Below are 16089 nucleotides of genomic sequence, written 5' to 3'. Positions count from 1 at the left end.
GGACCAGGAAGCCAGCTTCCAGAGATTCTCAAGAGCTCTTCGTCATGTTGGAAATGAGGGAACTTAGCAGGATGTGGCCTTTGTCAGGAAAGAAAGGCCCTGAGTAGGATTTCAGTACAGCGTCTTCACTGAGCTGTAGAAAGCACTGTTGGGCGTCATCTTGGTTGAGCCCGTTCTTTGCTGAGAAGAGCTGATCTCCTCCTCATGTTTCTCTGTGCTTCTCCCATCAGTGTTCTGTGGCTGTGGAGATGAGAGCGGGGTCTCACCTGGGACCTGGGTATCAGCATCATGCACAACCCAAGTAAGGAGCTGCTGGGGCCTGGCTCTCTGTGTTTTCCCTTGAGTGTTTCTATCCCTTCCCTGCGCCGCCCCCCCCCCCCCCCCCCCCCCCCCCCCCCCCCCCCCCCCCACACACACACACAGTGGTTTTTTAAGAGGCAATGAGTTGTGTTTGTTTGACCCCAGGCGATCTGGGAAGCATTGCTGAGAGCCTCTGAAAGCTGGATAAGAACACAGAGCTGTGACAACAGCAGGGCCCTGGAAGATGGTTCCAGTTTGGCCAACTCTTAAAGCTTTCAGAAACTGACCTCAGATGGCCTGTAAAGAGGGAAGGCTAAGAGTATCCTGCAAAATGTACCAGTCCTTCTCCAAAGGGATGGAGATCCTCTTCCTATTATTTCTCCTGTTCTGAGATGTAAAAATAAATGTCCAATAAAGTGAATAAGACTGAATGGCCGAACTTAGGGTAGGAAAAGGAGTCATACTTTTTAATCCTTTTATTAAACACACTTAGGAGTCTGACCTGTTTTTCCATATTTCAGTAAAACCCCTTCTGTTTCAAGTATCTCCTTTGCAAGCCCTTTCCATATGCTTCCACTTTTAACACCCGTTCCTGAGGCAATTTGGAAAAGCATGAAAGCAGGACAGGCATAGATGAGAAGGCCTGTTTCCACTATTTAATGAGTATCAATTGCAAGCTATCTGCTCTCTCAGAAGGGCTTGGATTTGCCTCTGATAAAATGGGGTTCTTAAGTTCCCCTAAAGATTCCTTTCTATGAATGTATCACTGATTGCAGCATTCATCACTAAATGCCGGGTTTTGTATTACAGGCGCAAGAAGCCTTAAGCTGACAGAGTCCCAGAAACAAAAGAACATTTTCTTCTGTGGTGGTGATTTCTTCAAAGCCAGGACTAAAGCACTGAGTCATTTTATAGAACACCCCAGACCTGGAACATAGCAAACACTGGCGCCTAGATCCTGGCCCCCCTATGGTTCCAAAGATACCTAGTACTCAGCATCGTTTTTATATTCTCTTGCCATATTTAATTAATAGCAGAGACCCCTTTTCCTCCTTGCTGTATGAACTTTTGTATGATCCTGTATTTTGTATATTTCTTGTATGCACATAAACTAACTCATACAACTGTTTGGCTTGGGTGATTACAGAAGAATATATCTAGATCACGATTTATTTTTTGTGACTTTTCCAACTCTGGTCTGAATATTTCCTCTAAGGTTTTATAAACAGAAGGACTGCTGCTATTGATTAGCTGTAAGAATGCACTTTAGACATATTTAACAATTCAAGCTTTCACAATAAAGATGTCCATGACTGACCAATGCCATTTTAGGTTATTTTAAATTCTGTATGTATATATTCACTCTGAAATTTAGATATGCCAAAGGAGTTACAATAAAAGGCGCTCAGAAATTCAGGTTATCTGGTGCTTATTCTGCACGTACGCCCAGTACTCAGTTTAATCCTTTGCATTTAGCTAGGAATCGGTATTTGTGGAACACATGAATTGAAAGCAGAAAGTACTTTGCCTTGGACAGTCTGTTTAACAACAATAATACAAGTAGACTTCAAAAAGCTGATGGAAAAATTGAATGAAGAGATAATGGAATTTCCCCCTAACTTTTTGACTCCCTCCTATATATATACACACACATATATGTTAAATAATACTTTTTTAGAGTTGTTATTTTAAAAAGTACATGATTTGGGGGACAACTAATTAGAAAATGTACTACTGAAAAGCATGGTGGGATAGTCTTGTGTGGATGACTTAGTATTTTTTTCTGATTCAATTTAGTTATTAAACTGTATTGTGAATTGAGTGAAGGTTTACAAAGCACATCATCCATTTTACAGTCAACAAATCACACACTTCGTTTCATTTTCATGACTGCAACCTCTTTAATGTCACATGACTTTCTCCCTGTGAGTCTTGTTTCCATTCCTCCTCCTCTCCCAACACTTGTGAATTTTTCCCTAAGTAGATGCCGCCCTTTTAACCCTGAGTGATTGTTGGTTCCATGGTGTGCTTGCCTCCCTAGCGGTGTCCCCCCTGGGTACCCATCACTGCTACACCTGTCTATTGCTTCACGTAAAATTGAGCCACGAGGGTAAGTTCCTTCCTAGACCTGAAGGGTGCCCCACGGTTATCATTTGAGGCTGAGCTTAAAAAAAAATTTTTTTTTTTTTTTCAACTAAAATGACAAGGTTTTTTTCCATCCGTTTTTCATTAAGGGTGAAGGTATGGCATTAGACTTGACCAAAAGAGAGTAATGAAAATGGCAAAATACACTTCTCTCCTTAATAATACAGCAGAAAGCAGTGTCAGGTGTGTTCAGCATGGTCAGACCAGCACTGTAAAGGACAAATCCTACTTTAGGGGATATAACACAGCTTAACCTCTTCTGGATTGTTTCATGATGGTTTCAATGGCACATGGCTTAGTCTTGAAAATATATTTAATAGGCAATAAGTTTTTATTGTGGTAGAGGAATCCTGGATGAGGAAATACAAGGGTAAGTCAGAAAGTATTGGTATAAAATCACAGACACCTTTATTAAACAAAATACCAAAATGGGAAGCTGTTGTTTTTGACATCCTCCACCAAGGTCTAAACACTTCTGAAGACGGTGGTCCTATCCTGAAGCCCCTGCCCTCTTCACTTTATACCGTGTCAACACCACAGTTTGGCCATCTTTGAGGGACTCACTAGTCCTCCTTGGAAACCCAACATAAGTCACTGTGAGTCCGAACCGACCTGATGGCACTTAACAACAGCAATAACAAGGGATTCAAATGATGTTTCTTTAAGATGTCCTTTGAGTTTGGGGAACAAAAAGTCTAAAGGGGCAAGATCAGGGCTGTAAGGTGGATGAGGGAAGGTTTTCTAATTCTCAGGACAGCACGTGATACCCTCAAAGAAAGAGCAGGCACATTGTCATGACGGGGAAAAAATCTTTGGTACAACTTCCCAGGCCCTTTTCTCACCAATGCAGTTTTCAGTTATGTAAAAAGTTTATAATAAACCTCCATGATCATCCTGTGTCCTTGAGAAAATCTAGCAGTATTACCCCTTTGTGCGGTTGCGGTTATGTGCCTTGGAGTCGGTTCCAACTCATAGCGACCCTGTACAGGATTTCTGAGGCTGTAAATTTTTACGGGAGCAGAAAGCCTCATCTTTCTCCTGTGGAGCAGCTGGTAGTTTCGAACCGCTGACCTTGTGGTTTGCAGCCCGATTCATAACCACTACGCTACCAGTACCCGTTTTGTTAAGTGTCATCAAGTCGATTCTGACCCATAGTGACTCTGCATATGGTTTCCAAGAAGCTGGTGGGCTTGAACCACCAACCTTGCAGTTCAAATGACTTTGCAGTCTGATGCATTAGCCCACAGCACTACACCAGGTACCCCTTTGCGATCTCCAAAAAGAAGTCGCCATACTCTGAGCTGACGTCTCTGGCCCAGCAATCCCCTGAGAAGCTACTGTTTTGTTTGGATCTTTGTTTTAAAGGTACTCTGAGGAAACCTCTATTTTTTTTTTCTCTCTCTTTAGGACAGGATTTATTATGATCAAACCTACTTTCAGCAAAATTTGTGTTTTCTTGTTTTTATTAGCTTATTACTCTTCCACATTACTTATTCAACAAGAATTTATCAAGTGCTCTGTTTAGGCCAGTGATGGCAGTAGAGTCACAGAATAAGATAAATTGTTCCTGAAGGGAGCATACCATCTCTAGTTGGAACGCTGTAAGATGTCAGTCCAGAGCTTTTTTTTTAAAAAAAAGTTTATATTGTGCACTGAGTGACAGTTTACATGTGAGAACATCGGTTTTACCCTCCTATCTATATCATATTTCATTTCACTGCAATTATTACAATTCCCTCCATGCATCATCATTCAACAGTATTTGCTTCTCTTCCCTCTGGGGTTTTGTTTGTTTTAATGTTCACAAAACCAGGAGTATATAGTCATTTAAACAACCCAAGGGCACATTCTGCAAGCCTGCCTCCTGGCTGCCAGCACATAGCCTTTCTCTTTTCATGAATGTAGAGTCCTCAGCTGCGCTATCTCTCCATGTCCTCATCTCTGCCTCCATCTCTGGATAGGGTCCCAAATTCTCCCTTGATGGTCCCAGGGTCGTTTCCAGACTGTAAGATTAGCTACTCCCCCTTTTATGTTCCAGAATTTGTACCTTTACAGTTGTGACAGTCGCAGTTAGTCATGATAACAATTACTGTTGAATCATAAGAATCTTATCCCCATCTCCTTTTATCACACCTGTCTAGTCAAGACGAAAGCTATTCAGTGGAAATTCTACCTTCCCCCTGCATACTCTGAAACTAAATTCTTTCTTTTAAAAACTCGTACGTCAGCCAATCATGCCTTTATGTTGTTGTTGTTAGGTGCCATTAAGTCGGTACCGACCCATAGTGACCTTATGCACAGCAGAATGAAACACTGCCCGATCCTGGGCCAACCTTACTACTGTTGCCATGCTTGAGTACATCGATGCTGCCACATGGCCAATCCATCTCGTTGGGGGTCTTCCTCTTTTTCTGGCCCCCCACCTTACCAAACATGATATACTTCTCCAGTGACTGGTTCCTCCTGACAATATGTCCAAAGTATGAGAGATGAAGTTTGGCCATCTTGGCCTCCAAGGAGCACTCTTGGCTGCACTTCTTCCAAAACAGATCTATTGGTTCTTTTGGCAGCCCATGGCACTTTTAGTATTCTCCAACACCATAATTCAAAGGCATCAATTCTTCTACGGTCTTCCTTATTCACTGTCCAGCTTTCACATGCATATGATATTACTGAAAATACCATGGCTTAGGTCAGGTGCACCTTAGTCCTCAAGCTGACATCTTTGCTCTTCAACACCATTTTAGCCAATGTCTAAGTTGCCCATCCCTCCTAACCCTGTGTACAAAGGGGATACGTTTGATCCTTGAAGACTCCTTCTCTTACGGTTGAGGAAACTTCTTGTTAAGTGCTGTCAAGTTGGTTCTGAACCATAGTGACCCTCTATCGGGTTTCTGAGGAATGGATGGTGAGCTTGAACCACTGACCTTGCAGTTCAAACCACTGACTTTGCAGTCCAGCGCATTAACCCACAGCACCACACCAGGATTCCCTTAGGGGACTAAGACACATTTATAACTGAGAATTTGTCTGCAGTCATCCACTCATCACAGACAGGCATTTAAGCACATTTTGTTTGGAACAAATCCATGCATGTGTAAGTGAACCCTAGTAGCAACGCTTGACAACACTGTCTTAAAGAACAGTATGTTCAATCGCTAAATCCTTAGATTATAAAAAACACAGAGCAATGCCTGGGCAACTGATGTTTTCTTAAATAGTTCTAAAGAATTTTATTGTTGAGTGCTGTAAAGTCGGTTCTGACTCAGCAACCCTGTATAGGGTTTCCAAGGAGCAGCTAGTGAGCTTGAACTGTCCATCTTGTTCTAACCAACCTTGTGCATTAACTCACAGCACCACACCAGGACTCCAGTTCTAATGAATTGAGTGCCACTGAGTCGGTTCCAACCCACAGTGACCCTGAATAGGGTTTCTGAGGAGCAGCTGGTGAGCTTTTTACTGCTGACCTTGCAGTTTACAGAGCAAATTGGTTTTCCATTCAACAGTTGATATACATTTTGTTTGATGACACTGATTACAGTCCTATAATATAACAGCACTCTCCATTTCCTCCCTGTGATTACCATTTGCATTCTTCCTTTCTACCCTTTCCTGATTCTGAGTTTTATCCCTGGGCAAATGCTGCCCTTTTGATTTCATAAGGTGGTTACTCTAAGCAGTGTGCTACTGTTCCCCTTTTAGGCTTCACGGTCTGTTGGCTCAGATCAAGTGTAGTATCTGCTCTTACGTTTAATATCTGATACGCCTGCTACCTGAGGACAATATATTGGGTGGATTTTTGGAGCAGAGAGATAGGAGTACTGGACTGCGAACCACAAGGCCCGCGGTTCCAACTCACCAGGTACTCCACAAGAAAAAGATGAAGCTTTCTGCTCTCAAAGATTTACAGCCTCTGAAACCCTATACAGTGTCGCTAAGGGTTGGAACCAGCTCAATGGCACTTAACAGCAACGACACAGACCTGTCTATGATGTGGCTGAAAGTTGGACCACGGGGGCGAGTGGAGTTCCAGGCACTCATCTCAGTGGCTGGATACTTTTAGTTGGTAATTTCTGATGGTTTAGAAACCAGAATTGTTTGTTCAGATCATTGTTGTTATGTGCTGTTCAGTCACTTCTGACTCAACAGTTCCTAGACAGGAAATTCTGAACAGAGTTTACAAGGGGGTTTTGAACTACCAACCTTGTGGTTAGCAGTCCAGTGCTTATCCTACAGTGCTACACCAGGACTCAATATACCTAACATTATTTAGTGTTTTGGCCTCCAGAGTTTTCAATAATTTGATCTGTGCCACTCAGATACTGAACAGAAGCAAAATGTTCTGTTTTAGGTAATACAGTTAAAGGATGGAGACGACTATGTGGTTTCCTTACTTTTGCACTCATACTGAATATTGATTGACACATCTCATTTTCACTGCTTTATGTGATCCCACACTTTTATCAATATGCCTTTTGAGAGACTGGTTCCAATTTTCCGTATGCACACAGTGCTCTGGGAACAGTCTTGTACTGGAATATACATATTCCAGTCCGTCTGGGGTAAAATCAGACTGGATTATGTATAGGTAAATTGCTGGGTTGAAGGTAGGACCATTTTTAACTTTAACTATGTTTTTACTTTTACTCGTTAAAGTGATTGTGCCAACATATAACACAGTCTACTAGTAATATACAAGTTAAACATATTTAAATGTAGTGATGCTGTGAAGTACCTTAGAGTCAGTACCAGCTCATAGCAACCCTATACAGAGTTTCCAAAGAGCAGCTGGTAGATTTGAACCACCAACCTTAAAGTTCGCAGTTCAGTGCTTATCTTATAGCACCACACGCATTTATATTTGTTGGCTAAGATTGCCCCAAGTGGGACCCTAAAATGGGAAATTCGGAGAAGGCTGGTCAGGGGTCATTATGAGATAATGGCACTGGCTGAACAAAGCAGTTTCCCAAAATAAATCTGTCACCTGTAAAATAGAGCAAATTGTATGAGGATTAAATGAGTCCTTGCAGTGTGGCTCAATACATTACTGTTAAGTTCTGACTCATAACAATCATGTATAGGATTTCCAAAGAGAGACTGCTGGGTTGAACCACGGACCATGCAGTTAGCAGTTCAGCACACCAGGCTCAATATATGTATATTAAAATCTACAGCTGTCTTAAAAGCATTTTCTTTCAAAGTATATTTATTTAGGGAGAGTCAGAAGTTCCAAGCTACCAGCCATTCCGAGCGATTTTCCCGTAAAGATTTACAGCCTGGGAAACCCTATACTGGGTCGCTATGAGTCGGAACCAACTCCACAGAACATAACCATCACCTCCATCATATTTACTTATGGAGTCCTGGTGTGGTGCTGTGGATTAATGAGCTGGACTCAAAGTCAGCGGTTCATCTCCACCAGCCACTCCTCAGACAGAAAGCCTACACAGGGTCGTTATGAGTTGGAACCTACTCAATGGCACTTACCAACAGCAAATATTTACTTATAACCAAGTCACTGAGCAAGCACCGGGCCTTCCCAGAGGTCACCGTCTGCTGAAATAGACTGGCTGGCCACTTGAATATCGCTATGAGTTGGTACTAACTCGACAGCACTGAACAACAATAATAAAGTGTCATAAGGCTACTGTAGAGTTCCTCATAAAGTTCAAGAGCCCAAATCAAGACGCCGAACAACTTTTTAAATCAGGGTACCGGATGACCTGATGAATGGTACAGGATGGAGTCCTGGTGTGGCTCTGTGGGTTAATGCGCCAGACTGCAAAGCCATTTGAACTTCAAGGTCTGCGGTTCACGTTCACCAGCTGCTCCTCGGAAACCCTACACAGGGTCGCTATGGATCGGAACCGACGCTGTGGCACTCTACAACAACTAGACATGTTGTGCGCAGGCGCTTCAGGACTGTTCTCACCGGCGCTTCTCGCTCCGCCTTTTCCGCCAGAAGTGCGCGCTGATTGGTCCGCGTGAACATTATAAGTTGCTGCGCGCAGGCGCGCAGACCTCTTTCCTCAGCTGCCGCTAAGGTGCTCGGTTCTTCCGAGGAAGCTAAGGCCGCGTTGGGGTGAGGCCCTCACTTCATCCGGCGACTAGCACCGCGCCCGGTAGCCGCCAGCCTAGCACTCCCGCACCATGGCCTCCGTCTCCGAGCTCGCTTGCATCTACTCGGCCCTCATTCTTCACGACGATGAAGTGACCGTCACGGTGAGTCCCACGTGTCCGCCCAGGCGGGCAAGCCAGGGACGGCGGGCCGCGTGTCTTATTCTCCGCGCCCCCCCCCCCCCAAAGTTCAACCTGCTGCGCCACCAGGACTCCTCATCTATGTGAACCCCCCCCCCCCCCCCCCCCCCCCACGAGTCTGGATGGAGCCGGCGGCTGTGCTCCGAGAACCTTAACTAAGAGAGAACGAGGGCGATACTTGGGGTGTCCTGCGGGCCGCGCGGTGTGGGTGCTTGGGGTTGGTTTGGCCGGGAATGGCTCCGGGGACGGGGTTGGGGCTGACGACGGCCCTTCTCTTATAGGAGGACAAGATCAACGCCCTCATCAAGGCTGCCGGCGTCAACGTGGAGCCCTTCTGGCCAGGCCTATTCGCGAAGGTAAGACGACCCGCGGCCAAGTGGGGAGACGGGTTCCCTGCTAACTGAGCGGGACGAGGGCCGCCGGGCCGCTTCCCACCCACCGCCGCCCTGATGGGGAGTTTGATGGATGCTTTCTTTGGGGTTGGTGTTCTGGTGTCTGCATTGGGTTTTCCGCCATTCTGAAAGGGACCGAAACTAACCGCAGAGTTTGCACATGGGCCGCTCGTGTTGTGGTCAGCTCAGTGAGCTGCGTGTGCGGCTGTCGTGTTGTGCTCAGGTCAGCGCGCCTGCGCACAGCCCCAGGAGACTCGGTGTCCACCACGGAAATGCTGCCAGGCCCCTTACCACGCGTAGGGACCCTCTACAGGCTCTGAGGGGCGGCTGGACAGCTTGAACCACTGAGCCTGCGACTGGGGGACCTTTACTAGCCTGTGGCTGCACTGAGGCCTCGGAAACGTTGAGATGACCGTTGGAGACACGGACCTGTAGAAAATGCTCCTGGTTTCAGAGGTTCAGGACACTCGGATTTCCTAACAAGTTTGTTGTTAATGTTGTAGACTCACTTCCGGTGGCTTGGAACCTCCAACCTTAATTTTGGTTTTGTAGGGGAAAGTCAGTCTTAACCAATAAAAAACCAAACCAGAACACTTGTTATTAGCAGACAGAAAACGTAAGGTAGCTCCAGCATGTTGTGGTTATGTGCCGTGGAGTAGGTTCTGCCTCATAGCGACCCTGCACAGGGTTTCCCATACGGGAGCAAAACGCTGGTCGTTTCGAATTGCCGACCTTGAGGTTAGCAGCCCGATTCATAACCACTACACTACCAGAGCTCCAGCATACATGAAAGAAAAGTCTAGAGTTGGTGCAGCTCACCAAGGTGTGTCTGCCGGTTGAGAACTAACCAGCGTGGCCGCACTGAGCGTTGCCTATGCCTGTGTTCTTTGCAGGCCCTTGCCAACGTCAGCATCGGGAGTCTCATCTGCAACGTCGGGGCTGGTGGACCTGCTCCAGCAGCTGGTGCTGCCCCTGCAGGTGGACCTGCCCCCACCACCGCTGCTGCCCCAGGTAGGAAGCCGTTGAGTTGTTCATATTGAGGGAAGGTGGAAAACAACTTGTGTAGGTCAAGATCATTGAGTGGCTGATACATGGAGATCTAAAAACATCTGCAGTGCTCAACGGTGCTGCGGGGTGTCTGGGAATTTTTGACCATTTCAGTTGAATGATCTGGAGAGCAATTTTTATGGGTTCAAAGTGAGATGTGATTTTGACGCACTTTTTTTTTTTTTTTAATTTTCTTTAAGCTGAGGAGAAGAAAGTGGAAGCAAAGAAAGAAGAGTCTGAAGAGTCCGATGATGACATGGGCTTTGGTCTTTTTGACTAACTCCCTTTTGTAACATGTTCAATAAACAGCTGAACTCTGCTGCTGTTGATCTGAGCAGTATTTGGGGATGTGGTTTGCAAAGATGGTCTCCCTCTGCCACACTGACCTTCAGCCTTTCTCATCTCCCACCACACATGAGCTGGATTTGTACCCTGCCATCATGTCTAGGCATGAAACTTAAGTGCCATCTGGTCTGTTCAGACTCAGCAACCCTATACCATTGCCCTTCTAGTTAGCAGTCCAGTGCTTATACTACAATGGGGGAAGACTCCCAATATTTTAGTAATTTGGACTCTGACCTCACACACTACAACATCTTCTATCAAGCATGCTGTCGTTTCTAAGGATTGCTCCCTCCTGGTTGTGATTCACAGCAGCCCTGTGTTAGGAGGTAATAGGGTTTCAAGAAGCTGGTTAGCAGTCCCTCCAGGTGACAGCACTCTATCTTCTCCAGGACCCTTTGTTCCAGCATCCCTAAGGCTTTCAGCATTAGCCACACCAGGATTTCAGTGCAGGAATCAGTCTCACTATCCTGCTGTCAGGGTGCATATCAAAATAGCTTTGGTTATGGGGCCCCGCCCCATAGACCTCAAAGTGACACCTTTTCTAACACTTAAAAGAGACCTAATGCAGTGCTGCAGGAAATGTACTAGACAGCAGTTCAAGCTCGCCTTTTACACAAAGTGGCAAGTGCCAGTCTGACAGTGAACAAAGTGCATGTTTAGGACACAGCCTCAGAGGCCATAATAGGGATTGAAGCCCTTTTCTGACTTGTGTATTAAAAGTATGGTACTGTAGTATGAGCACAGGACTGAACCACAAGGTTGGAGGTTCATATCCACCAGCTGCAACTCAAACTCCTATATGGAACCTGGTTATGAATTAGACTGCTAGCCTCAAGGTCAGCAGTTTGAAACTACCAGCCGCTCTGCAGGAGAAAGATGAGGCTTTCTGCTCCTGTAAAGATTTACAGCCTCGGAAACCCTGTGCAGGGTGGCTATGAGTCACGACATCACCCACAGCACTTAATGTCCAAAATGCATTCTGGAAAGCATTCTTACTAGAGACTTGGCTATATACTCCCTGTCTGAATCAAAGGCTATTACCACAGTTAATGTTTCTAAATGGTTATGTGAAGGTGTACAGATCTTCAGCTTTACATTCAACAGTTACATGCTTTCATCTCAGTGATAGTAGTTTGCTATAAATTTTAGATAGTAATCTTATCTGATAAATCATTGCAAATACTTCCTAGTTTGTGGTCACCCTTTTTACTGTTGCCAGTCATCTATTTGTCTTCTGTTTGTGTTTGTCTCTTTCATTGATCTTTTATATAGTTCAGGTTTTAGATTGGTCTTTAATCCACATTGAGTTTGTTTTTCTATGTGATGTGAGTTATGAGTCTTGTTTCATTCTACAAATGGATTTCCAGTTCTGCCAGCATTATTTGTTGAAAAGACTTAAGATTCCCCATTTAATGTGTTTTGGCTTGGCCCTTTGTCAAGTACAGAGTTCTCAATTTGGTTCCACTGATTTATGTGTCTTACATTGGGCTGTTTTGCCTATTGTGGCTGTGTAGTGAGTTTTGAGATCAGGGAGTGAAAGGCTTCCAACTGTGTTCTTAAACAGTATGAGGTCACCTTTTCTATATAAAGTTGCTTTTTAAGTGCCATGGAATCCCATAGTGACCCATATAGGGTTCCTGAGGAGTGGCTGGTGAGCTTGAACCACTGATTTTGTAGTCCAGGGCATTAACCCATAATGCCACACCAGGACTCTTTTTTTTTTCATCTCTAATGAATGTTGTTGGATTCTGGAATGTACCCCAGTTAATTATTGATGAATTTGGTTTTAGGATATCATGTTTGGTAGGATGGAGGGTCAGAGAAAAAGGAAGACCTCCAGCTAGATGGATTGGCAAAGTGGCAGCATCAGTGGGCTCAAGCCAGGCTACAATAAGGTTGCTATGAGCCATGAGCCTGTAAGGACTCATGGTACCTAACAACAAAAGGTTGTTGTTAAGTGCCGTCGAGTCGGTTCCGACCCATAGCGACCCTGTACAGGGTTTCCGAGGAAAGGTAGCCAGATGTAAATAGTATTCAGATTCTGAGGTGGAAACTCAGGCTAAATGCATAAACTCTAGGTCTAGCCTTACATATTGTTAGTGTCATCGACTTGGTTCCTGACTCTGACTCTATAGGGTTTCCTAGGAGTGTCTGGTGGGTTTGAACCTTTGGTTAGCAGGCTAGTACTTTTCCTATAGCACCCCATCAGGACTCCTACCTTAAACGTGTGCAGTCGAGTCGGTTCTTAGTGACCTTGTATAGGATTTCTGAGGAGCAATTGGTGGGTTTGAACCAACTACCTTGTGGTTTAAACCAACCTTGGTGTCCGGTGCTTCGTCCTACAGCACCACACCTTAAGGTAGGTGTTGGCAGGGCCAGGCCTTTGGGATAAACAGATGCAATGGTATAATACTCAGGGGCCTGCACACCAAGTAAACTGTTGCCTCTCTAATACTGAATGCAGAAAAACTCCTTTCTTACCTCGCCTTCAGTAAGTCCCGCCTTCGCTAATCAACGTCCCCGTTGGGAGGAAGAGGCGGGGCTAGTAGACGAATGTGGCCCCGGAAACAGGAACCTCTCAATTGCGCAGCACCCTATTGGTCACTAGGGGCGTGCCCGCAACCACATTGGCTCCAATTCTCTTTTGGTTTTGTGTTGTGGGCGTCTCAGCGATCCTGCAAAGGGTTTCCGAGACTAAGTCTAAAAACCTCATCTTTCTTCCTGGTAGATGAGGTAGAGCGGCTGGTAGTTTCGAACGGCTGAACTTGAGGTTAGCAGCCTGACTCGAACCACTATGCTACCAGAGCTCCTTTTAGTTTGTCTTGTATAAAGTTTTAAAGCCGATTTACTGTCGGTTATCAAGGTCCCAGGAATCCTGGTGTGGCGCTGTAGGATAAGCAATAGACTGCTAGCTGCAAGGCCAGTGGTTCAAGCCCACTAGCTGGGAAACCCTATACCCCTATTGAAAACACCAAAGTCTCTGGGTCTCTGGATTATTTTACTTGGCTAAAGCAACTCGTGAAAATCTCTGTTAAGAGATTCCAGTGCTTTCATTAACCTGGGGGAATGGGGCAAAGATAAGATTTTGAGGATTGGAGAGCAACAAAGTTTTGTTGATGTATACAATAACAGTTTACATCACGCCAAACTAATTCTTCATTTTTCACTATGGGACAACGGATCGTGGATGTCCCCCGCCAAACTTCATTACTGGAAAGTCCTTCTGCCCTAACTAAGAAAGGCTCTATCTTTGGATGTTTATCATCTATTTCTAGAATTTACTGAAACACTTGGAAAGCTGTTTCAAAACAAAGGAATGAAAAACAGGAAAACTTGCCAGCCCTCCTCAGAGGCCAGAGACCCTGTGGAGGCAGCCCAGAATCTTTTACCAGTTTTCTTGATGAATGGGAAGTTCTGGATCAGGACTGGGAACTCCGGGATTAGATTAAATTTAGCCCCTAGCACAAGTTATTGTTGTGAAGTGCCGTCGAGTTGGTTCCGATCCATAGTGACCCTGTATAGGGTTTCCAAGGAGCAGCTGGTGAGCTTGAACCACTGACATTGCAGTTCAAATGACTTTGCAGTCTGATGTGTTAGCCCACAGCGCCACACCAGGACTCCTGGAGGATACATAATACACATTGTGTGGAAGAAAGAAAGAATGAATATATTAATGAATAAGTGAATTAATAACTGTCTTCAAATTTCAAAGAGATTTAGAAGTAGGTAAATGGTCATGTTTATAAATCTCTGGTTGAAATGGGCTATTTTTAAGGTGGTTAGCTTTTTCATATTATCTCAAAAGACCTCTAGGAAGGTAATTGGTTCTTGAAAAACTTTATAAAAAGTATCTGTCACATGTTGTTGTTAGGTGCCATCGAGTTGGTACTGACCCATAGCGACCTTATGCACAGCAGAACGAAACACTGCCCGATCCTGGGCCAACCTCACTACTCTTGCCATGCTTGAGTCCATCGATGCTGCCACTTGGCCAACCCATCTCGTTGGGGGTCTTCCTCTTTTTCTCTGACCCTCCACCTTACCATCTGTCCCATAGTAATGATTATATAAATGTTTGTTAGGTGCCATCGAGTTAATGAAACCCTGCCCGATCCTGTGCCATCCTCACAATCATTGGTACACTTGAGCCCATTGCTGCTGCCACGGTGCCCATCCATCTCGTTGGGGATCTTCCTCTTTTTCGCTGACCCTTTACTTTATCAAGCATGATGTCCTTCTCCAGGGACTGGTCCCCCCTGATAATATTTCTGAAGTATGAGAGATGAAGTCTGTCCCTCCAGGCTTTTAAGGAACATTCTGGCTGTACTTCTTCCAACACAGATTTATTTATTCTGGCAGTCCATGGTACTTTTACTATTCCTCTCAACACTATAACTCAAATGCATCGATTGTGTGGTCTTCTTTATTCATTGTCCAACTTTCACATGCATATGAGGCACTTGAAAATATCGTGGCTTGGGTCAGGTACACATAAGATTGGTTGAAAATTTGTTTAAGAAGTCATAGTCAGACCCCCACCTAGATTTTCTTCCCTCCTCTTTCATCTCAGCAGTGGAGAATTTTTCTCCAGAGGAAGTACAAAGGATCTTTATAATAAGTACATCAGTCACTGTTGAGATCAGAATTCCTTACTGAAAAGGTATTAAAACTTGTCCATGTTCTTCCACTTGGTTCTCAACATGGACAGCGTAACCCTCACCTCATCAGGTTTCCTCCAATTCAGAGAGACCCTCTGCACAACAGAAGGAAATGCTACCCAGTCCTCTGCCGGCCTCACAGTTGTTACATTAGGAGCCCATTGTTGTAGCCACTGTATCCATTCATCTTGTTGGAGATCTTCCTCTAAGACCAATCTCTAAGAATCTATCCAGCCCCAAAGAGAGACCAAATTCTGATGACTCCTGCAGTTGTCCTACAAAACCACCCCACAGATAACCTCTGGAGAAGTGCAGAGACAGCAAGCCTTACCCCACGCTCAAAGCATCCAGCTGGCGTGTTAGTTCTCCACTTGACAATAGGTATAAACAGCCAAGGAGCAACAGACACGGGAGAAAAGCCTCACCTGAAAGACAGAGCGCAAGAGACATAAATGCAGGGCAGAGTACAACTCATAGAAAACAGAAATTGTGCTATTATTCAAATACTACGTATTATTCCATTGAAATGAATATGCAGACTAGGCCAATATAGAGAGATAAAGTAGATTAGTGATTGCTTGGGCTGTGATGAAGGGATTGAGGGACTCATTTGGGGGATGATGAAAAGGTTCTAAAATGAACTGTAGTAATGATTGCTCAGTTCTGTGAGTAGCCGAAATCCCACTGAATTGTACATAGGACATAGATGAATTATGTGAGTTAGATCGCACTAAAGATGTTAAGTGTCATCGAGTAAACTTCAGACTCATAGCGACCCTATGAGAGTAGGGTTTTCAAGGAGCAATTGGTGGGTTTGAACAGCTAACCTTTTGGTTAGCTGTCCAGTGTTTATCCTATAGTGCCCCCCCCCCCCCCAAAAAAAAAAAAGTAATTGGAAGCCCCCTTTACCTTCCATTCAGGAATTTCACTTATATAACTGTATG

General features: G+C 44.7%; 2 protein-coding genes across 3 annotated transcripts in view; both read left to right on the top strand.

The window, feature by feature from the left end:
- Nucleotides 1–305, top strand: part of KIF23 (kinesin family member 23) — a 29108-nt gene extending 28803 nt beyond the window's left edge. Inside the window, exon 22 of the mRNA XM_006866574.1 lies at nucleotides 231–305. Within this exon, the coding sequence (XP_006866636.1) occupies nucleotides 231–305 (75 nt within the window). The remainder of the gene's footprint in view (nucleotides 1–230) is intronic.
- Nucleotides 306–8468: 8163 nt separating this feature from the next.
- RPLP1 (ribosomal protein, large, P1) lies at nucleotides 8469–10458 on the top strand. 2 transcript variants are annotated; one of them, XM_006866549.1, is made up of 4 exons: nucleotides 8469–8667; nucleotides 8985–9059; nucleotides 9989–10106; nucleotides 10343–10458. In XM_006866549.1, exons 1-4 carry the CDS (start codon nucleotides 8596–8598, stop codon nucleotides 10420–10422), a joined length of 345 nt encoding a protein of 114 aa, XP_006866611.1. In that variant the 5' UTR covers nucleotides 8469–8595; the 3' UTR covers nucleotides 10423–10458. The 2 variants fall into 2 exon arrangements, with proteins under 2 accessions (XP_006866611.1, XP_006866612.1); XM_006866550.1 differs by lacking the exon at nucleotides 8985–9059.
- The last annotated feature ends 5631 nt before the right edge of the window (nucleotides 10459–16089 follow it).

This window comes from Chrysochloris asiatica, unplaced genomic scaffold (genome assembly GCF_000296735.1).
Source record: "Chrysochloris asiatica unplaced genomic scaffold, ChrAsi1.0 scaffold00092, whole genome shotgun sequence".
Classification (NCBI taxonomy): Eukaryota; Metazoa; Chordata; class Mammalia; order Afrosoricida; family Chrysochloridae; genus Chrysochloris; species Chrysochloris asiatica.
Note: the sequence above shows the minus strand (reverse complement) of the source record. Positions and strands in the feature narration are given on the sequence as shown.

Bases quoted from the DNA above. Each gene is read 5' to 3' on its own strand.
- RPLP1 (XM_006866549.1), top strand. From the start codon at position 8,596: ATGGCCTCCGTCTCCGAGCTCGCTTGCATCTACTCGGCCCTCATTCTT. The intron at 8,668-8,984 runs GTGAGTCCCACG...CTTCTCTTATAG, and splicing joins ACGATGAAGTGACCGTCACG to GAGGACAAGATCAACGCCCT. The intron at 9,060-9,988 runs GTAAGACGACCC...TGTTCTTTGCAG, and splicing joins GGCCAGGCCTATTCGCGAAG to GCCCTTGCCAACGTCAGCAT.